The sequence below is a fragment of the Clarias gariepinus genome, chromosome 22, assembly GCF_024256425.1.
Source record: "Clarias gariepinus isolate MV-2021 ecotype Netherlands chromosome 22, CGAR_prim_01v2, whole genome shotgun sequence".
Lineage (NCBI taxonomy): Eukaryota > Metazoa > Chordata > Actinopteri > Siluriformes > Clariidae > Clarias > Clarias gariepinus.
The window spans coordinates 15,407,205-15,431,398 of record NC_071121.1 but is presented as its reverse complement, the minus strand read 5'-3'; the positions used below and the strand labels follow the sequence as shown (position 1 = coordinate 15,431,398).

Genomic DNA, 24,194 nt, shown 5'->3' with positions numbered 1-24,194 from the left:
ATCACAGAGCTAGCGTTAAGCATATTTTGCCTTCGTCCATCTTGGCAAGTGTGTAGCACAAGAACGTCCCTTTAAGTATGCGCGATGTTTCAGATAGTATGGCAAGTGTAAACGCCTAAATCGGATATGGGTCATAGTTGAAAGAACGTGTAAACAGACGGTCAAAAAAATCAGATGTAGGCAACAAATCAGAATTGGTCATCGAGACCTACAGCGTAAACGGGGCTTATGATCCGTGTAAACTGAGTCTGAATGGGGACATGCATCAAATCAGATAAGGAAGCAAAATGAAAACTGTCTTACCTGAGAACAGAAGTACGTCACTGTTTAGATGCGATGTCGTCGGTTCAGTCCGTTTCCTCCTAAATCTCAGTGTGCACACATGACGTGTCAGTCTAATCCTCTAACCTACACAGCTGATAAAGTAGGAAGATGCGCAAGAGCGTTGATCTTGACATTTTTCCCCCAAATAAAAATGTAATAATAATATCAGGCATAGCACAATGCTATCTTTCTTGTTCTCTTCTTCTGTTGTGTTTAATTGTGGCTCACAAACCAAGTATCAAAGTGTATGAATACACCAGCAGGGGAATGACGTGCAATTGTTCCTGTGCACGATACAAATCAATCATGCCTAATGCGAAAACTCCCAAATACCCAAAGTTTTCCAATAGAACATTTCACTGCCTCACACTGCCTCCTCCGGATTTCCTTATTCCCATAGATGACATCTTTTACAATTTACACACACCCAGTTGTCCACAAGCCGTAAAAGAAATCAAGATCAGAGCAGACCTCCTTTTTCTTTTGTTCCACGGTCCAGTTCTGATGCTCGTATGCCATTTGTAGGTGGTTACATTATCACGAGCACCTTGGCCCAGACTTGGTAGCCTTTGCTCCACATGCATATTATTAAGTCTTTGGTGCCCATAACCCTGTCTTCTTTCTTTGGACCACTTTTGTTACGTACCAACTCCTGAAATAAGGGAACACCCCACAAGACCTGCTGTTGTTGAGAGGCTCTTGGTCATCATCTCTTGTCCCTTGTGAAAGTTGCTCACACTTGCACATTTTTCCTGTTTCCAACACTTCAACTTCACAAACTGAGTGTTAACTTGCTGCCTAATATCCCTAATCGGAATACATTAAAAATAATGAAATAATAAGTGTCCAGTCCAACCTGTCAGTGGGTTTAAATGTTGAGGCAGATGAGTGTATATTATTCTCAAGTCTTTTTTGTCTTGTGTATTCCAAATAAAAGAAGTATAAATTTATTGTATTTTTGTTGTAGGATGGAAAATACCTACATATATAACTGTCTATATGTCAATGTTGTATTATTTATTTTGTTTTCAACAGATTCTATAGAATTAAAAATAAAGGTTGTTTATATTTACTTTGGCAGAAGTGGAAGCTGGTAAAAGAGTTTATATATTGTTTGTTTGTTTTGGCCAGCATTTTCAATTTGTCTCTTAATAATCTTTCATCTACTATTGAGTTTGTTTTGGTAACATAAAGGAAAAAGAGGCTTTCATGTGCACCCCAGTGTTGCCTGTTTACTATACAGCACCGCCAACATGACATTAAACTGCCTAACTGTACTGCAAGAGCTTCTGCCAGCTTTGAATTGTGAACAAAATGATAAATGAAACCCACACACCTTTTTTTTTTGTGTTTAATGTTTAATTGATCTCTCGGTCTGGGCTTGGCTAGTTCTAACTTCAGAGCTCCCATCCTAAATGCTTGTCTAATTGATACTCGTGTACAGTAGCTGACGATATTGCATTATTGTGCTGTGTTACTGGTATTGACTTGACCTAGCTAATGTTGTGCAGTGTTGACAAGTGGCTTGAGCAATACAAACCAAAAATCTAGAGTGTTGGAATGCTGAACTAAATAGTAAACAAATATTTTGCACATTATTTTGTACATTTAAAATTTTGCACAGTGTTTTGTACATTTCAGTTTTTAAACAGTTTTGAAGTTAGAAACCACCAGCTAAGTCTGGCAACCCTTTCTGTTGTAATAAGAAAATTGTTCTTAATGTGTTTCAAATAAGTTCTCTTCATGCCATTAAAAAAAAATGTTAGAAATTTTGTTTTCCATAGAGCTGTTTTGGTAAATAGTTTCCATCCTCTTTCACAGAAACTTAATTGAATTTATATTTTAAAATGAAAGAAGCTTTTTTTCTTTCTGTTTTAAATTCCCGTCAGTAATTTAGGGGGGCACTTGCATTTGCTGTATGTATTCATAGTTATACACACTTTATCATCATTTGAAATTTATGGAAGCATTTCTGTAATTTAGGGAGGCATTTAAAGTGTACATTGTGTATAAACTGCCTTTGTGTAGTAGTACGTGGATAAAAATAAAATAAACAAAATAAATGAATTTATAAAAGAGTATTCTTAAAAGCAAAGGGTGGAGTGAATTTGCAGTTATAGACTTTTGATGTGCATGTGTATGTGCAACTGAGATCCATTTTCCAGATACTGTTCTGTTCACACTGTAAAAACTGATGTCACAAAAATAAATGAGCAAAAAGATAATGGAAAACCTATTGAAAAATATTCAGCTATTGGCACAAGTTGGACAAAAGATTATGCAGCATTGAACACTCCGCTGCTGCAAATTACCCATTAGCCCTGGCTCGGGTGCTCACGACAGAGTGACATGCACTCAGAGGACAGACACAGACGAAAAACTAAAGGACTTCAATCAGTATTTACACTGACATTTCTGAGATGACTATAAATGTGATTAAGGCTTCATGTCTTCTGTGTTGTGTGTCTCCTGTACTTCTTTTAAACTAAATGGCAAAAGCAATATTTAAATTTAATGACAAGCTTGACAAAATCTTCTCTAGCAGTAAAAGGCGCACTGTAACGAAGCAGGGCTGCCTGGCAAATTGTGACTATATGTGATGTCAATAAACAACCTTTTGTTTCATTTCAGACACAGACGTTCCATTGATTGATTTTATCGTGGTTGATAAAAGTATGAATGTTGTTTGCGCCTAACCACACAGCTCTCTAAAATTGACCACAACAGACAAGTAGGAACGGCTCCCTTCTCAGAGATATCTCTAACTCATCCACATCAACCTCTAATCTGAGACCTTAACAATTTATACTGTATATCCCATAATAAGGCGCTAGTAAGCTAAAGTCTCTTTTGGGCTCCATACTATACAGTACGTAAAGTATCAGAGTCACAGAAGAGATCGGCATGGACGAAGACTTTGATGTTTGGACATTAACTTTATTATTTATACCTTATGACATAAACGTATAAACACTTGAGTTATCTATAAAGTGCAAGTCTTGAAGTATTAGTCAAACTTGAAGTCTTTTACTATTTCTTAATCAAGTGTGGAGAAAGATGGGAACTTGTTTTTTTTTCTCGCCACACAGTGCATAAAATGGAAAAGGCAACAGATTAACCATTTGTGTTCCTTATTATGATATACAAAAAATAATAAGAATTTTCACATGTGAAGCTAATGTTTCGTTGCTTGTGATGCCCTGTAGATATAGAGAATTAACTGAATTGCCAGAGGTCAGGAACAAAGCAGTGGTGTGAAGAGTAAATATACTAAAATAATCACACACAAAAAAATTAGACGTGCATTAAGTCAATGTGTTTTACTACTGCCAAAAACCCACAAAATCATAAAGTTGTATATTTGTGCACACTGCACAAGCCCAGTCAAAAATCTTGATCATCTCCTGTTAGAATGATCTGTTCATTTATTTGGTAAATTTCCAATATCTATTTAATAATATTTTGTGCTCATCTCAGTACAGTACATTGATTTTGTCGCTAAGCAGTCGAAGCCCCTTCAGCTCGTCCGTGACCTTGGCACACATTACTGCTGTGATGATGATAAGTGGTGTTTGGTCCTGGGGTTTTGAAATGCTGCACAGTGAAGAGTGGGTGCTTGCTGCTCAGAGGAGTAATTATGGTTGTCTCTGACGCCACCGGCGGCGTACAGCCTGGTTACTATGGTGATGAGAGGGAAAAGGATGGGCTCGAGCTCACCAGTAATAAGACAGGCTGCACTGATGAATGTGGACTACAGGATAGGAGAGAGTCTGCTCATGTAAGAGTCAAATCCTGAAAAATGTGGAAGGATTAAATAGACAGAGTGGCCATTTGTTGTTGATCTCATGGATCATCTTAAAGTAATTACTCGCGCTCACAGAACATAGCAAATATAACGGTTGTTTCTATAGTGTTCTTATTAAAAGCGTTTCTTCTGTTTAACATATCGGTTGCACAAAAATGCATTAAGACTAATTTTGAAGTTAAACACACACTTTGTTCTCTTTACCCAAGCTCATGGAGATCCCTTTTATCATCCAGCCCTTTCAATCATCCCATTCCTCATTTATTCCTCTAAATGTTCATTATTTATTATAAAACAATAGTTCCACCAACAGTTGATTCGAGTCATTAGTATTTTAGGTGAATGTGAATTCTGACGACATGCACAGGCTACAGATTACCTTCTAGTGCTTTTTATACTGCACTGTTACAAATCTAAACGCATAATATGCATAATAAATATTCAAAAGAATAAACCTGTGTATTATATTACGGTAAGGACGTTTCTGTCTGTGGAGGCTCAGTTTTACTTCACCTCACAGATGTTTGTCTATCAACGATGCTGTGAATACAGCTGAATGATTGACCTTATTTTGATGGAGTTTACAATTTCTACAAGAACGTTTTTCTATTATGTTTTCCATAGTATCTCAAATCAAGTCCAGATCATCCTCCATTGGCCGCCATGCTTCACTGTAAGCTTTACACTAACTGGGAGGGATCAGCTTTGTATTGTGCAACCCGCAGCTCTGAAACGCTTTCACACACTGCAGGGATATGAAGGAATTTACTAGAGTTTGGGGAAAATTGATTCAGATATCACGATTCTTTTGTGTGGTGATCTGCGTATCGCCTCACTGATTCTAAAATCTCATTTCTATACATTATGTTTAACAATAGAGTTGCACCAGTTAATCAGCCAAGTGCAGGAGTTTTGAGCATTTTTATTGCAAGACATCATCAAAAGTGCGAGCGAATTAGTCTTAAACCTGCTCAATACATACTAAATGTCTTTTGAACTCTTTTTTTTTTATATATATGTGTATATATGTGTATATGTTTAAGGTCTTAAAATTGTAACAAAATCAGAAAAATGTAATATGTAAATGGGAAATTTCTAAAATTGTGATACGTAGAGAATCGCAATACAAATCAAACTGATATCTTGGCGATGATATCGTATCAGGTGGTGATCCTCCTCCCTCGAATTTATTTCAGCACAGTAGATATGTTTACGCAGGCAATATTTCTTCAGTTCAACTGAAATAATTTTAAATAAAGATTAACGTTTTACACGGATGTTGATTTGATAAAACTCAAGCATTTAATCAGAGTACTGTATCTTTTTTTAATTTATATATTTTTTATATAAATTTTTTTTCATATATAAATATATTTTATTTATATTTTTATTATTTATATAACTTGTGTTTTTGGCCTCTGTGAAGTGCTAGAGTTTATACAGAAGGAAAAGAAGAATTTTTACTTTAAGATTAGTTTAGTCTTCCCATCTTTTCCAATAAATCGCGCCTTCTGCATTATGATTGGTTCCAGTTAAAAATTAATTCTGATTGAACCGAATCTGGTCACACTCTTACAACTGAGGTTGTCCCACATGATGCATTTTTAAACTGAGATTGTTATTCTGATTATTAATGGAATATTATCGCCGATGGAAACGCACACAGTGTGAGGATTTTCGAGAAAACATTACCATTATCACTTTGTTATTGTTCAGCTTTTTACTCGCCGTTAAATACGCGAAAGGCAATGCTTCCGTTTTCTTTTTAGCCGATTAGAGTTCAGACAGATTATCCTTGTAATCCTAATTCATGCGACACTCATTAGCAAGCTGTTTACGTTTTGCCTCGGTTTAGCTGGCTTTGCATCTCAGCATGAGTCTACTTAAGTCATGAACATGTAGTGTACGCTTCAGTGCTTTTCCACTCAGCTCTAAATAGGGTTTTCTTTTTTTTTTTTTTTTTTTTTTGTATCATACTGTAGTAAAGGTACCTGGTTATGTCCCACTGTTAGTTTAGTTCCATCTTTCCCATCATTCTTCTTAACAAGTGTAGATACTGAGACAGACAAGATTATTTCAGAGCTAAATTGTTTTAATCCGCGGCTTGGCATGGATTTAAAAAGAATTAAGGTTTGCTGAGACCATGAGCTGCAGGTTGATAAATATGCTAACTGTGTTGCACTTTTGCCCTTCTGCTTTAGTAATAATGTAAATGTAAATTGGTCTCTTGTGAAAAGAACGGACGCAGATGACGCAACCCACATTATCATAAACCCTGGTGTTTAGGCAGCGTTTAGATTCGGATCATGCACTCACTCACAAGCTGACTCCTTAATGCTTGGGATGTCCATGTGGCACTTAAAGTAGTGCACGTAAAAAAATAGCAAAGAGTTTTGAGAAGAAACACAGTCCCCATCTGTACGCTGAAGTGTCTCTGCTGCTGCACAGTGATGAATATGCATGTCAAAACATCTGATTGAATTCGCCGGTGTGACCACTACTGGATTCCTCCAGTAACATGCACGATATTCAGGCATATCTTATTCAGATATTTCTGACCTAAGAATTACTAAGGGAAGCCTCAGTACTGATACCGGGACTGAGCACTTGGTCTGATACTTGTGATGTTGTCATGTTAACAAACAGACGACACAATAACCACAATCTGGATATATCTTTAATATGATGATTAAGGTCAGCAGCATGCATAATTTGTTTTATGTTATGACTATTTTTTATCCAGACAGTCACCAGTGGCGACCGTCTCTCACAAATAATAATAATAAAAAAAATTCTAAAGGCATGCAGTGATCTTTATTCCTGTGATAGACTCTCTCCTCTCCTCATCTTCCTGCAGTCACTAAGTATTTCCTTTTTTTTCTTCTTCTTTTCTAATTTGGCAGCTTTTGAAACTCTTCCAGTGTTGTTCTAACTAACACATGTTGATGTACTTTAGCTGGCTGGCTATTTAAAATTAGCCAAACTTGGGCAAGGAATGTTGACAACTAACAAAACAAAATAAGTAAATGGCCAAATAAAAAATCTCTGACCTTTTTTAAACCCTGCCTTCTCTTTATTAGATATCACTGATACAGAGCAAATGTTCTCAGGTGCAGTGACCCAGTCAGTCAGTTTTCATTAACACTGTACTGCACAAATAATAAAGGGGACCTGTTATGCAAATTTCACTTTGGAAGAAAACATTGAAATAATAAACTAAAAAAACAATCCATGTTTTTTGACTTTTTTTGTGTGGGCTGTGGCTTAAACAAACCAATTGGATTTTTCTGCTATATAAGAAGATACCCTCCTAGCTTGTTGCTCAGCTCTGCTGTTCTTTGATCTCAGGAGTAGCTCATTTCCATAGACACTGAAATGGCTCATTAGGAGGGGGAGGACTAAAGTAACTGGAGTTTGCAGATTCAGAGTTTTTCAGAATTCTGTGGTCTATTTCATTGAAAAACTTGCCCAGTTCTTGACAATTTGCCACTATAAAGTAACCAACACCAATTAAACTATAACATGTTCTTTACTTCCAGCTATACAGCAATGTTAAATAAAGCTGTGGCCATAAAACAGTTTTCATGGCCTTGATTTAAAGCGAGTTTATGCAGCAGGTTTTGCTCCCGGTTACACAAAAACAAATGCTACTGTAGGCAATGCGAGTTTAAAAAAAAAAAAAAAGAAGGAAAGACTTATGACACTCTTATAATTCCCCAGTGATGCGCTTATGCATGTGTGCATTTTACAGCCTGCTCTGTCAGACAAGCACCGGTTCTTGTTTATCAAAGAAGATCCTCAGGCCTGCAGCTGTGGAACGACAGCGTGACGCTAATAGGCATAATTATAGGCATGATCCTGGAATTAAGAAAAGGACACATGTAATGAGGATTAAATCTCTTCCACATCGCGAGCACACAGTGTCCTTAAGCCTGTCTTGTAGAAAGCAGTTTGTTTCTTGCATGTTTTTTTTTTTTTTTTCTAACCATCATTAAGCTGAAATGAGCATCGTCCCTAAACGACATTAAACAAAACAGATGAGTGGGTAGTAGTCAAGAAAAAAATAGATCTTCATTAACATTTTGTTAACGTCACCTTTATATTAAAGCGTTTTGTTTTCTTGTTTTTTTTTTTTGTTTGTTTTTTTTACTTTGAAAGTTCCACAGCGAATAGTCTAAATCTACTTCGACTGCAGCTATTCCCTCACTGGTAAAACCCTGCCTGTGTAGCTAATCATGCATGGAGGAGGGAAAAAATGGGAACCATTATTACTGGATAATAAAAGGAGGAGAGGAGAAGAGCTCGAGGCAGCTTGTTGCTCTTTTTTTGGGTAAACAGGAGTAGCATCGAAACCTCATATTACAAGTTTTTACTTTCACCCACACACCTTTATAGCTGATGTGAGAGATGTGTATTTTTTCGTTATATTTCTTTCTTTCTCTGCAGTGACTCATTGTCTGATCTTAGCAGCAGCGTATGATAGACAATATGACAGGAGGAGAGATTTTAAAAGAAGGGCAACGCTATGAGATATTCTCCTTCTCCGCTGCTTTTGTCAAAGCTTTATACGAATGTGATTCTAATTACGAGTGGGTTTGAAGCATGTCGACTTTAGTGTTCAGACAGATTTCATGCTGTGCTTGTGGCTGTAGAGAGAGCATGATGTCATCGTTCACTGACTAGGAGAAGACTTGATACTGACAGGCCTTCAGTGACATTCAGAAGGTCAGTATTATTAGAAACCACAGGCTCACGTGAACATTATTAATGTGAGCAGCGAGGGCGATTCAGACTCATTATTGAAGTTCATATGCAGTTCAGCTGCTGTCTCGAGGTGAACCTTTCTTTAAGACCCTTAATTTTTTTAAAAACCTTCTTTCGTGCTTGGATTGCTCAGAGAATTTTTCAATTTTTTTTTCTATTTCATGATGTCAATGACAAATTATCCTTTGCTCTCTCTCTCTCTCTCTCTCTCTCTCTCTCTCTCTCCCCAATCTATTTCTTTCTCAGAACTATTGACAGCTGTTCATTTCAAGGATGGATGAGTTACAGGATGTGCAGCTGACCGAGATTAAGCCCCTTCTGACAGACAAAGTAAGTTGTCAAATTCATATCCACCCACACAATCTCTCTCTCTCTCTTTCTCACACACGCACACACACACACACACATTATTTGGCACATTATGCCAAATTATGTTATCATTTGTGTGACGTACCATATTTATATGCCGTATTGTTTATGTAGACGCTTTTGAGTAGGATAGAGGCAACACGTCAGTGTGTATTTTGACTAAGCTTGCGTTTGAAACCTGCGTACTGGAAACCACATCACTGTGTGTCTGGCGTGTTTTCCAGTTCATCCCAGCGGTAGTCAGTAGGTTAAGGGTCAGGGCTGTGTAACGGTCGCTTGATTTCTTCCACACCTAATTTAGGGATCCTATTTTTTTTGTTTTGTGTTTGTATGTGTGTGTAGGACGACTTTCTCATACACGCGTACACACACATACGCACGTGTGTGCGTGCGCGTGTGTTTGAAAGTTGTCCTACACACACGTACAATAGTTTGATATACAAGCTTACAATCCAGGGTTTCACTGTAATTGGATATTGAAATTTCTGCACCATTTGGTTGACGCTAGTTCAAAGTAATTGACAAAGGCATTTTGAGTAAAAAATTATTTAGACTCGAAATACAGCAGGAGTAAAATGGGTGGATTTACAAATGGCGAACAAGAAGCTCAAAGCATTTGCCAGCGTTCACCCGGCGTTCACAAACCAGTACTGTTCTAACACGTCAGTACCACAAAGCGCTGTTCGCTCTTAGTTCCCAGAGTCAACAACAGCAGCACCGGTCACAGCAACAAACCTTACACTTACCTACACTTAAAGAAGAGTGATTCCAGTGATTTTCAGTTCTGTCGGCAGGACGGTAGTGGAGCATGTAAAATCCAGGAATCTTTTGGCACCAGAAAGACTCCAACTGGGCTTTCAGAGCAATCTCAAGTTTGTATTAAACTGATGCGCCAAATGTTTGGTTGGTCACTAGAGATATGGCTGCGGGATTCCAGTTAATGATAATTATAGTATTTGATACCGCTGTTTTGTTTAAACGGTTGTTTCTGCTGTACCTTAAAAAAAGATACAGTGGAACCTTGGATTACGAGCATAATTTGTTCTGGAAACAGGCTCTTATTTCGAAACACTCGTAAACCAAGTTGAATTTTCCCATAAGACGTAATGGAAGCTCAAATTATTCGTTCCACAGCCCCAAAAATAATTCACACAAAATATTAAGTAAAAATACAACATATTAACCTGCACTTTACCTTAAAAAAAAAAGGTAAAAATAAGTCCTGACAGATAAGTGTTTCTGTTTGTGCGCACAGGCACTGTGTGTGTGTGCGCGTGTGTGTGTGCGCGTGTGTGTGTGCGCGTGTGTGTGTGCGCGTGTGTGTGTGCGCGTGTGTGTGTGCGTGCGCGTGTGTGTGAAAGAATGTAAAGTAAGCTCCCCTCTCGCCCTTCTCGTCTTACAGTTACCCTTCCTCCACTCTTTTCACACACACGCGCACTCAACGAAAACACTGTTTTATTGGAAAACAAATCTCTCTGACACTTGTTTGAGCAGCACACTAACGGAATCACAGCTGTAAAGTAAAAATAAAACAAATTAACCTGCACTTTACCTTTAAAAAGAATCATGACAGAGCAGCGTTTATGTGTAGAGCAGAAAGAAAATGTGTGTAGGAGGGGTCTCTGTGTGTGTGGCACGGTGTCCAATGACACGCACGCACACAGACACAAGCAGGCTGAGTCTTGAGCAAAGAGAGAAAATAGATCTTTATCCTCTCTAATGATTCTTGCTTTTGCTTTACACGTGCGCTGTACACACACACAAAATAAAATGTTTTCTACGCACACACACGTGGTCACAGTATTATAGTAAACAGCACACACATGCACAAATGTTGATTATACCAGTAAGAGATGCGCACTAAGACCCAGCAGGAGAGATGATTACCCACAATTCCGCAGCGCAAGAGAAAGAAAAGACGTTGGCTTAGATGATGCTCGATGTCAAAACAAGAAGCGAATGCGTGATACATGATACTCGGTACTCGTAAACCAAGACTTATTCTTTTTGCAGGTCAATATTTATAAAAAAGTTTTGCTCAGCTTGCGGAACCCTCGCAACCGCGTTACGCACAATCCGAGTTTTCACTGTAGTAGGAAAAAAAGTTATACAACATTATACATGTGTATGTCTTTTGACAGAATTTGCTCAGGTGTTTTATGAAGTAAAACGTCCTTATGTCCACCTCAGTTGGTCCTATTTGGATGTCTAAGCTTGGGGGCAGAATCAGTCCTACAGTACCTATAAAAATGTAACTATAGACATAACAGATAGTTGATCATCATCATGGGTCACTTAGAAGCTACTAAAGCTGGAGGAAAAATCATTTTAATTAAGTATCTCGATTCTTTTTTTATTTCTCCATCCATCGGAGAATTCTAGAGGTCCTCATTTCAACTGAGCTGCTGGTGTCTGCTGCGTCAGCCGAAGTCTGAATACAGAATACAGATGAGCAGGAGGGAAAGAAACTCACTGGTGTCCCACTTACTGGTGTCCCACACATAAAAGCAATTTAAAAAAGCTTTAAAAATGTACAGGAAAAAATTAAACGCTGTTAAAGATAAAAGTTACTGAACTCCGATCATATTTCTAAGGAAAGTAAAATAAACCCTGCTTTTAGTTTAAATGTTTTGTTCTTGCAAAACGTTAATGACAAAATTTTTCAGTGGATTTACAGCACAATATTAGGGTAATTTCATGCTTTTGTTACTGTGAAAGAAGTCTTGATTTCAAGGAGTCCTAAATTCTTTTTTTCCAAATGTACCCTGTTTCTATATAACCATGAGAATGCCCTGCACGTTGGTCATTGCTGAGTACAGGGAGACAGCACTGCTGAGGCTTAGGATGCAGACATGACACTCCATGTCACGTGTCGTGCCTTATAGTTGTAGTCTGGAATTTCCATCGATCCTAATCAATATCTGTAGTCAGACATGTGGTCGTGGTATCCCGTATTTTAAAACATTCACAAGAATTAAGAACTTTATTCTGTTGTTTCAACACCACCAAATTGGACGTGTTTTACAATGTGCTGTAACCCTTTAAGTGGACGTACAGTACATGCAGCATGACAAGTGGCAGAGCCAGTTGTACTTCTGCCATCTGTTGTGTGTAGAGTTGTTTTTCTTTATGCGCAGGAGGTGCCACGAAATGCCAGAATACACCCAGTGCATATGTTGGAGTAAACAATGCCAGTTCAAGGCTCATTTTAAAATGTTTAAAGGAATGCTCTGTGGGTGTAAACGCTGACGGAGGTGTACCCTAGACAGTTATAACATTTTATCAGTACTATTTAAGCTTTTAACATCATTATTGGTTATAGAAACAAAACGAGTAAAGTTAAAACCCGTATTGGGTTGTTTTTTACATATAAAGTGCAGCATTTTATATTATTTTAATGCTACAAAAAGCAATGCAAAACAGTTTCATGTTATATTGTGATGTTGAAATTCTGTCTTAATTAATGTAGCCAGTAAATGCTACAACTACAAAAAAGAATAGATGACATTTTTCTTGTGTGTCATAACATTCACTAACACATTGTTAAGCAACATCTCTGTCAGTCTGATCTCTGCCTCCCTGATCTCATAACTCTGATCTACATCTTGGATCAGTAAGTGTGGATAAAGCTGGGGTGTTTTCATTTATTTATTCATTTATTTATTTTAAATCCTAGGCTTTGATGAGCCTCTCGTTACCATTGGATACCAGCCTCCTGCTTGCAGAACGTTATTGCTGGAATCAGATATACAGTGATATGTTTTATGGATGTCATATGAATTTAATGAAAAAAAGAGAGAGGGGGAGGAGAAGAATTAATTAATCGAATCTAGTTCCCTTTCTAGTCCTGCATCCCCATGTGTGCTCTAATGTTCTGCTCTCTTTTTTTATTTCGTCACAGAACGGCCGAAACTTTCAGGATTTTGACTGTCAGGTAAGTGATTTCATGCTTTTGTCCACAGACACGTAACATGGTAGAATTGTGTGATTGCTTCCGCTATTGTTTGTCCAAGAGATGTGACTCGTATCCCCTCACTGAGGCTGAAGAGACGAGACGCTCTGTCTCAGCGTGAGATGCCTTGCAGGCCTGCCATGATAACTGTAGGGTTTTGGATCCTTGTGTTTAATCTCTCATCTGTGCTTGAGGTCTGAAAAAAAACAGCAAACAAACATCTGTGTTTGTGTGTGTTGTAAGGGTGTGTGGGTGGAAGGGTAAAGCTTGCTGGGAAGGTGGTTGAATAGGATGAGAATAAAAGTGGGTGAATCTGTCTTTAAACACACATTTGTAGTTTTTGTGGACAGAAAAATTTACAGATACAACATACTAATAACAATAATATACGAGTATTCATCCAGTTACTGTATTTAAGATAATATAATTTTGGACGTCCTCATTATAACTTATATCCAACATCATACATACATTTTGCATTTAAAGCTCCATATTTATCAACCAAAAACTCGACCCAATAGAGAATTCATTTCCCCTTGATAAAATATCAGCCAGTTGCTATTTGAACGTGAAATGATTAACAGTTGTGGACGAAAGCCACCATGAGTAACTGTCACCCCCTGAAAATTCTGCCTCATTTCTCCATCCTAATTTATTAAGCTCTTATCTACACTCAGTTAGACTTCTTTTTTAAACAGATGCTACTTCAGTGCTTTCTGTGTAGGTAAAAGGAGAAGGCTGGGCGTTTACTAGTTTAAGATAAAAACTATGAATCTACACAACAGCACAAACATTTGGGATAACCCACAAATTTCTTTGTTTCTTTGCAAGAACAGTATTGTCAAGCACCATGATGAAACTGGCTCTCATGAAGACCGTCACAGGAAGGCAAGACCAAAACTTACCTCTGCTGCACTATGGAATAAAACAACTGTCAAAAATAATCATGCGCAAAAAAAAAACAGATTTGTGTGTAATTCTGTGTTTTGTCCGAGTTGGATTCCAAAATCTACGACTACGACAGCTTATAGATATAAGACATTTTGTGTGTTTGTTACAATACAACTCTGAAATATACCACTCTGACCGTTTACAGACACAAAACTTGTTTTTACAACACCTCTGTTACACGGACGAATTGCGAAATTACGCCCGTGAGTGTAGTAATGTGTTAAACCACTGTTAAAAATACGTCATCAAGGCCACATGCACAGGCATTACTATCCGAGGAAAGAGGATTCTATTTAGCGCATTGTCTCTGCCACCATTTTAAACTTCCAAAATCTTACCTACCATATAGTAAAAACATCTCTGCAATTTTCCTGCTTTAAAACATGTCCGAATCTGTGGGGTAAGAAAAAAAAACCTTACCTGAGACGATGAGAGAGTGCGATTATTTTTGATAGTGATTTTTTCCATACTGCAAAAGAGGAATTTAAAGCCGTTATAAAGGCTTTACAGAGCATACATATCAGACACATGTCAGTATCAACTCTTCAAATGAGATTATTGCATATTTTGAATGCAGGGTAACAATATTTTGAAAAGTAAGGGGTAAAAAGTTTTACCCCAAAATAGTATTGTCATTTTTAAAACTTCGTAGGGTCAGTTGTTCAAACATCATATTTGCTTATTACAATAATAAGTATGTATTTAGTTAGTGTTGGTCCCAAAACCTAGCCTAACTTAAGACGAAATGTGCGTGTGTGGGGGAAAACTTACCAAATCTGAAACGACCACCCAATCCCAATTAACAGAGCTTCACAACTCTCTGATCGTTTGACTTGCTGCCATTTTCCTGCACCACAATCTCATCTCATCTTTTCTTATTCTCTAGTGAAGTATCAAAAGATTTTATGATGTAGCTGAGCGCATTATATCACTTTGTCACATTCTGTCACTTTACAACTACAAACAAAAATGTGTTTTACTGTGTTTTAATAATAAACCAACACAGAGTGGCACATAATTGTAAAGTGAAAGGAAAATAATTTATTTTCTTTTTTACAAAAAAATATCTGAGTGTGGTTTGTGTTTGTATTAAAGTCGTATGTCTCTAGGGAAATGTATAGCTGAAATTTTGATGTGATGTACATCTCAATTGACCGGACTTGATGAGATGAGCTTATATTCTTAAGGATTTTTTATGCTTACACTGTGCTTGTGAACTTGTTGACGTGAAAGCTATAGACTCAATTCAGTAGCCTTTGAATTTATTAACCTGGTTAACAACCACCACCACCACAACAAAAAAAGGGAGACATGTAACGATGGTTGTTTCAGAGCCCGAAGCAGAAACACCCAGCTTTTTCTGGTTCAAGGTCTAGTAAAATTAAGTAACTGCTAACGGTGCCGTGTTTAAATATAGCTCGCAGGAGCACACACCTGTAATGAAGTGATCTGACTCATTAGAGCAACCACCATTTCTCTCTCATGCTCACACAAATCAAAACAAAAATTGTTAGATGTTGGTTGATCTGTGTATTGATTGATTTGTGTAATCTCTCTGAAGAAGAACAATATTTTTGATGCAAACGATGCTTACAATTAATTAGAAGAACAAAGGTAATGGTGAATGGGTTCTTATGGATTTATACACAAACACCTCAGTGTTAATCTGAATTCATTAAACGACAAGTTGCTGTGATGATTTTAGTGTTTTAACACTCCTGTGTTATTCCATTAGGGTAACCATAAGTCAAAACTTTTACAACCCCTTTAGACCTCGTATTAACATCTGTCTTAGGTGATTCAATTATATATAGTCAGCGCTAAATGCTGGTGTGAATGAAACCTAATGGGTCTTATTATCCAGTCCTGGCAGGTGGTCTGGGATGCATTTGGCCACATTATACGGGAGTGAGTCAAAAATGAGCCGCACTCTGGCTGTAGAATTTATTTCAATTACCTTTTAGAAAGACAAACTTTTTTTTTTTTTACAGTTCATCCATGTGTCAACAAGCCTTTATATTCCCTCGTTAAAAAATTATTTCCCCTCATTAAAATTTTTTTGGGGCTGAGCTGCACGCCGTGAAAGCACCGCTGTCTTCACTTGTTTATTAGAAGTGAATCTTTATCCTCGTAGGGCTGTTTTTTGGACCGAACAGGGGAAAGTCTAATGCACAAGTTTTTGCAGAGTGTCGACAGTGTGGGCAGAAGTGTGCGGACATCGCTATGCAAGATCACAACGCTCTTGGAAAGCAGTCCTCTGCGTTCAGTCCGAAGTTTAGGCTACAGTATGTTGATTGTTAAACTTTGTTCCTGATCATTTTATTATACTGGCCCGGGAGAATTCCAGAAAATTGTAAACAACAATTTTCCAGCTAATTGGTTGACTTTTTGAACTTTTTCTTGTTCAGCGATGAAGATGTTTTCATTCCATGCTCTGGCGTTTACTCTCAGGCTCGCAGTGGTTCGTCAAAAGTAATGATTCTCTTTATGAAACTTACACCTTCCTTAGAGTATTGGAACAAATTTTGCCCTGCGTGAGTGGTTTCGGCACCACATACACCCTTAGACCACAAAAAAGAAAAACAATCACTGCACGCAGCCCTTCTTTTGTGCAAATCACAAGTGGGGCATCTATTTTTGCTCACACCTCAGTTACAAATGAACAGATGTAACACGTTCACACCTGCACAGCAGTAACTGGGGAGACAGTGGGATTTTTGAGTAACTTGACTGGAAAGTGCTGATAAATGCAGCAAAAAGTGTTAATCAGAGTGCGGATTATTTTTGACTCACCTTTATATTACATTTCTTTTAAGCCTTTTGCATATATTATGTTTATTAAATCTGTTTTAGTCTCAGTACAGTTTGGTGCTTTTTAAGTATGTACACTGTTGGTGTAAGTTGGTAAGTAATGAACTCAAATATACCTTCATTAGGATCTAAAGTTACAGAGGCACAGATTTTATTCATTTCATCTGACAGTTTAAGTAATTGCTTAACTAACAGCTAAATATCAAACCAGCCAAAATGTATGGTTTCGATTTGTCAGTACTGCTTCTGACGTTCACAGCGTAGCCACTGAAGATAAATTAAGACACCCCTTGAATTAATACCAGGGCTGAACTGCTTTGCTGCCCTGCGTAGTTAAGTATTTTTTCCTGCTCTGTCACACCCACTTTTTATTCCACTAAGAATAGTTTCTATTTAACCACTTTTATTAAGCCGTTAGTTAGGAGATGATGAAGCACTAAAATGTGCAGGACAGTGGTCCTCCAGGACTGGACTTGAGAACCACTGGACTAAAATACTTTCACATTGTAAGTCATGTCAGTTTCGTCCAGCAGAGGGCAGCATGAATGCAGTTAAAACAGGCACTAGGCAACGATTTAAGGCACGCAGCTTGCAGCAAATTAAAGTATAAATTTAGATTTTGACAAGATGCTTTGTAGGAATTGAAAGCATGTTTTTTTTTTATGAGGTCCCCTGTTGATATGAAATGTTATTCTGATTTCTTCTTGATGTTTTTGCTGGCCTTGGCTCGTTTTACTGTGGGTTGTTCATTTTTAATATTGCTGGTCAAAATATGATTTGTGCTTTCATATATTATTGACTTTTATTTATTTTTTTATTTATTTTTACACTTAATTGGCAATATCTGTAATGAGTAACTAGATACTGGTTTGTGATAGTAAGATTTAAATGTCCTAGTTGGATATAATATAGTCAGGGGTTGAATAACCATACTGTATATGGTTATTTATGTATACTGTATACATATGGGCCAGTATACTGTATACATGGGCCAGGGGTAGCTTAGTGGTTAAGGCATTGGACTACGGTTCGGAAGATCCCAGGTTCAAACCCCACAACCACCAAGTTGCCACTGTTGGGCCCTTGAGGCCCTTAACCCTTAACTGCTCAGATCTGTAATGAGATAAAAATGTAAGTCTCTCTGGATAAGAGCGTCTGCCAAATACCCAAATGTAAATGGGTGATTCCATCTCAAATCGACCAGAGGGTTCCACCACATGATCACAGATTTTGCTGATTTTTTCACCAATTGTTGATATTGCCATGAAAATAAAAAACCCCAATTTTTTTGTCCCAACTCCCACTCGTTAAAAAATGGCAGCCATCTCAATTTTTGGCCTCAAAGTGCTTCAAGACATGCCACGCCCCTTTTTGAAATCCTCTTTTCCTTGATAACTCACTTGCTATATGTCATATGGAAATGAAACTGGGTATATTTATATAATTTTTTATTTAGATTCAGGTTCTGCAATCAGAATTTGGCTATCTGCTGTGGTTATGAAGATATTTCTGAAAAACCATTTTTTGGGGGTACCCCTTTTCGACCCCCCAAAACCCAAGGTCTGCATGTATATATGTTACTCAAAAAAATAGGGGTTACTTCACATCACCTTATCTTGAAAATAAATAAAAACCAGGGGTGTGTTTTGCCCTGTTTTATAGAAATCATCAAAAATTAATTGTCCAGGTTTTGCAACATTAAATGATTTGACACACAGAAATGTACTGCAATATCTGTAGAATACTTAATGCATACTCATAAAATCTGCTCCTTTCAAAGTAAAAGTTACCTCAAATTTTTCTGTAATGCATGTCTAGTCAAAGACTGATAATGACGTTATTCATCTCTCTACACTAAAAGGACTAATCACAGTTTTTTTTTCATCACCCTGGGTATCTAATTCTGAAAGAACAAAGCCCACAAAAATGAGTTCATGAAATAAGACAAAAAGGTACATGTACATGTACGAGACCTGTCAAGTTGCAGTGACACAAATAATATCAACTAGGAAAGGCATGCACTTTGTAGCTACCAAAGTCATTTTGATAGGAAATGCCTCCACAAATTTGTAAAAAAAAAATTATAATTCTTGTACTGGCTGGCTGCACCATCTGAGAAGTAATGCACATGATTTAAATTTGGTAGAAGAACTTTCGGTGGATTCATGAGAACCTTAATAAACTTGTGAACAACAATAGAATTGTGTTCCCTTTCATTACTGACAACACAAAAACTTTTGCAACTTAGTGAACCATCGTTTTCACTACCACCCCTATAGTAAACCACGAAAGGTGCAGAATCACCTGGGATGTATCCCAATGAAAACCTTGAACAGCATCCTGACAAATAAAAAATAACATTCGGCAAAATCCATGAGGATAACAGCCTCCTTTTTAATGGGAAGTTTCTCTTTCAGTTCTTTCAAATAAGCAGCTTGGGCCTTGGCTGTATAGTGATGAGCTGTGCAGGGGTCACATTTTTCACAAAGTCTCATAATGAAATCCACTGCTTGAACTGAACAATGTCATCTGGGTCCAAATCAGCATTTACAAATATACCATCAAGATAAGGGATGGGCCAGATTATACCTTTCACGGTAATACCGGTACAATGTTAGGCAATGATAAGAAAATAAAATATCGCGATAGAATATGGGTAAAACACGCATGTGCAGTGCCTTTGTTTCCAAACGCTTATGGCGAAAAAAGCTTGGCGGCGGCGGAGAATAAGAAAGGCGAAAGCGGATCGTTGAATGAAACAGATGAACCAGGATTGGTTTGTAAAAATGGTGCAACTTCAGTGGTGTGGAATTTGCATTTGCACTGTTAAAATTTTATATAGCTTTAATGCACATACAAACAGCTGCTTTGTCTCGTGTCAATCATATCGTCAGTTATATCATTATCGCAAATTTTCAAATCTATATCGTGATAAATATTTTTGGCCATATTGCTCTGCCCTAATCAAAATAATCAGATAGTTTTGATTTAGGGGGGCACTGCTCACACCTGTGCAACATATAGTCACGAGAATCCAAAGAACAGACAAGCTTTGCCATCAAGTCTTTGTAATCAGATTGTGATTAAGATAACAAACTACATTGGAAAGCTTCAGTTAATAAATTAACATAAATGAAACACACTCACCTGCTTTTGTTTTTCTGCACTTAATTAGCACCAAGAAAAAGATGATGCAATCACCAAGTTCCTTGAGTGCGAGGTCACTCATGGAGTTGAGATAATTTAACTTTCTGATCAGTATGAACCTGAATGGTTCAATTACAGGATAGTGTTTGACAGTGATACATGTATCTTACATGTACCACCATAAAATGACACATTTACTGGTAGATAAGGCCTATTGTGTACATCCATGTACATTCTCTGTATATAAAATGTGTATCAAATCGTAAAACATTTGCAAAACCTGGACAATTAATTTTTGATGATTTCTATAAAACAGGGCATAACACACCCCTGGTTTTTAGTTATTTTCAAGATAAGGTGATGTGAAGTAACCCCTATTTTTTTGAGTAACATATATACATGCAGACCTTGGGTTCTGCGGGGTCGAAAAGGGATACCCCCCAAAAATGGTTTTTCGGAAATATCTCCATAACCACAGCAGATAGCCAAATTCCGATTGCAGAATCTAAATCTACATAAAAAAATACATAAATATATCCAGTTTCATCTCCATATGACATATAGCAAGTGAGTTATTAAAGAAAAGAGGATTTCAAAAAGGGGCGTGGCACGTCTTGAAGCGCGTCAAGACCAAAAATTAAGATGGCTGCCATTTTTTAACGAGTGGGAGTTGGGACAAAAAAATTGGGGGTTTTTATTTTCATGGCAATATTAACAATTGGTGAAAAAATCAGCAAAATCTGAGAGGTGATGGTGGAAAATTTCTCTTTCATTGGTTGATTTGAGATGGAATTACTCAAATGTATATAATATAGTAAGGGTTGATTTACCATACTGGATATTGTATGGTAAGATTTAAGTGATCTTGCTTGATATAATATAGTAAGGGTTAAATTATTAAGCTGGATGTAATATAGTAAGAGTTGAATGACCTTTCAAGGATATAACATAGCAAGGGTTAAATGACCTTGCTGGATATAACATATTGAGAGATTAATTACCATGCTGTATATAATATGGTACGGGTTGAATGACCTTTTAAGGATGCAGTATAGTAAGGGTTAAATGACCATACTGGATGTAATATATTAAGGTTTAAATAACCTTTCAAGGATGCAGTACAGTGAGGGTTGAATTTGTTCTACTGGATATAACATGGTAAGGGTTGAATGACCTTGATGGATGTAATGTATTAGTATCAAATCAAGGATGTTTTAGTAATTACCATACTGGACCAAATAAAGTAAGGTTTAAATGACCTTGATGGATATAATATAAGTCGGGTTTGAATGACCTTTCAAGGATGTAATATAGTGTGGGTTGAATGACCTTTCAAGGGTATAGTAAGGGTTAAATGACCTTTCAAGTGTATAGTATGGGTTAAATGACCTTTTTGGATATAATAGTAATAGTTCTTAGAATATCCACAAAAGGAGATTTTTGTATTTATCTCTTAAGCTTTGGAATAGTCTTCGTGACAGTGTTCAGGCCCAGTTTCAAAGTAGACTAAAGACATGTCTTTTAAGCCTGGCATACACACAATCCATCCTATAACCTCATACTCCAGTACATCTAAATGCACATCATCATGTAGTGCTGTTAAGATCGTGAATGGCAGCCATGCTAATTCTTTTCTGCATGTTTTTATTTATTTTATTTTTTTTAACCCATCCCGAGACATCTGGAATGACCATGCTGGATATAATATAGTATGGGTTGAATGACCTTTCCTGTGTGGTGGAGACAGCACTTATCAAGAGATTTAATTATCAACGGCTGTATAAGTCTGAGACTTATTTACCTTAAGTAAATAAATGTGTTACCGCTCGACTTAAAATACATTTTGGACATTACTGGTGACCATATGTAAATTATAAATATTAATATGCAAGTCATTGGGGGTGAATCTTTTTAATCTTTTGTCTGGCATTTATTGTCTTGCATGCTTGTGTCCCTATTGGCCTCTTAAAGAAGGTGATTAACTCTTACCAGCACAGCTCTGAGCTTGAATTGCTTTCAGGATTGCATGTAAGCCACTTTGAGCAGAAGTTTGTGCTAAATGAATAAAAGCAATAAAATTAAAGTACTTTGCTATGTAAAAGTCATGCCCTTGAGCCCGGTGAAAGCACACAAACTTGTCATTTGCATACACATGGTGGTAAAAGCTCCAGCTGACATGATTCATAGGACCGGCTGTGTCGACGAAGATATTTATAAACACAAAGCTTCTGGCACATGCTAAAAGAGGTGGAGATGGAACAATGCACATGTAGGTATGAAGGGAGTGTGCAGAAAATGGTGGTCTCACTTTATAATGTAAGCAAAAGTTTCCTGAGTTTGAGGGTAACAACAGTATACCCAATATATTAATCTAATTAATCTATATAAAAAGTAATCTTTAGCTTTGCTAATAAGCACAATTAAATTAATATTAAACAGGAGAAGCCTGAAAACTTTGAAATTCTATGAAGTATTTAAAATTTACAAACTAATATCCTTTGCATTTAAATAAAAAAAAATCTTATCTTTAAGCATTCTGTGACCGTTGTTTGCTGCCCCCTGTTGGTAGAAAGCAGGATTGGAAAATATATCAGTACAAAACAGAGGCACGTTTTATTTTTGTGCCGGAGAGAACAAAGTGTTTCTTGTTTTGCACCTTATTTAGCCTTTTTAACAGATTTGCAGCATTCTCAACTGCTTGTAAAACAGGATACACCTGCTCCTTGAAGTGGCTCTGCATGCACACACACAAACACACACACACACACACACACACACACACACACACACAGAGTCAGTCTAAAGCTCACATGTAGGGTATGTTCCATAACAGAGGTGTACTCGGTGTGGGAGTGTCTCCTTACTAAACTTAAACACAGGGAAGCCCTTTGTACTTCTGCCCACTCTTATGCGTCCCAGGTGCATCCTGGGAAACTTATTTCGGTATAAGCAGTATAGTGGCTTTTAAATGTCATGGTTTATCCATCTGTGGATCAAGGACCCCCCTCTTGTAACTGGGTCGTGTTCTATGTATAACTATTCTGACATGATGATTTGGTGTAACAGTTTTAAACATTGTGGTTCTGACACAAGGTTTTTGTTCTGATATGTTTTTGCTACGATGCCATCTAAAAGGGAAGGCGGATATTTTTGCGACTTGCTGTGTGCTTAGAAAAAAACTAAAGTACACAGATTATTATCTGTCCACTCAGTTCTCAAAGTTGATGTTGATGTGTTCGAAGCGGGAAAAATGGGCAAGCGAAATATCTGAGCGACAAGGGCTAAATTGTGTGAGAGTTTTGAGCATCTCCAAAATGGCAGGTCTTGTGGAGTGTTCCTGGTATACAGTCATCAGCAGCCACCAAATGTGATCTAAAGGAGAATCTCTGGTAAAATTAAGACACAGGCATGGGTGCTCAAGGCTCGTGGCGAGAGCTACTGTAGCTCAGATTGCTAGTCACTGCAAATCGCTGAAGAAATAGATACTGGTTATGATGGAGCACACAGTCAGAACCTACAGTGCATCACAGCGTGTGTGTGTGTGTGAAGCTGCAGGTGTCAGTTGTTAAAACTACCTACATAAATGCCACATGATCATCAGAACCATACCATGGGTCAATGGAAGAATGCTGTCTGGTCTGATGCATTATTTTTTCTTTTCCATCATGTGGATTGATGGGTGTGTGTGTGTGTGCGAGCAAGCGCATGGCTATAAAAGGCAAGCCGGGTGAGGCAGTGTGACGCCCTGGGCAATGTTCTGCCAGAACACCTTGGGGTCCTGGCATTCATGTCGATATTACTTTAGCATGTGCTGCCTTTCTTCCCTGATGGCAGCGATCTTTTTCAACAGGATAATGTGCTCTGTCACACTGCAGACTTTGTTCAGGAATAAATTAAGGACCATGACAGTGTTCAAGGTATTGACTTGATCTTTATGAGATATTTTAAGAATAGGCCCAACCTCATAACATTCAGGATCTCCTGCTAATGTAAAACCACAGCACACCTTTATGTGAATTCCATGCCTCGAAAGGTCAGAGCTATGTACTGTATGAGGCAGGTAATTTTAAT

At 37.5% G+C, this 24,194-nt stretch overlaps 1 protein-coding gene across 2 annotated transcripts in view; it reads left to right on the top strand.

Annotated features, from left to right (window-relative positions):
• ndrg3b (ndrg family member 3b) overlaps nucleotides 1–24,194 on the top strand; it is a 65,637-nt gene that overhangs the window by 13,282 nt on the left and 28,161 nt on the right. For both annotated transcript variants that reach the window (XM_053482445.1, XM_053482444.1), the window contains exons 2-3: nucleotides 9,140–9,223; nucleotides 13,164–13,196. In XM_053482445.1, the coding sequence (XP_053338420.1) occupies nucleotides 9,167–9,223; nucleotides 13,164–13,196 (90 nt within the window). In that variant the 5' untranslated portion in view covers nucleotides 9,140–9,166. The remainder of the gene's footprint in view (nucleotides 1–9,139; nucleotides 9,224–13,163; nucleotides 13,197–24,194) is intronic.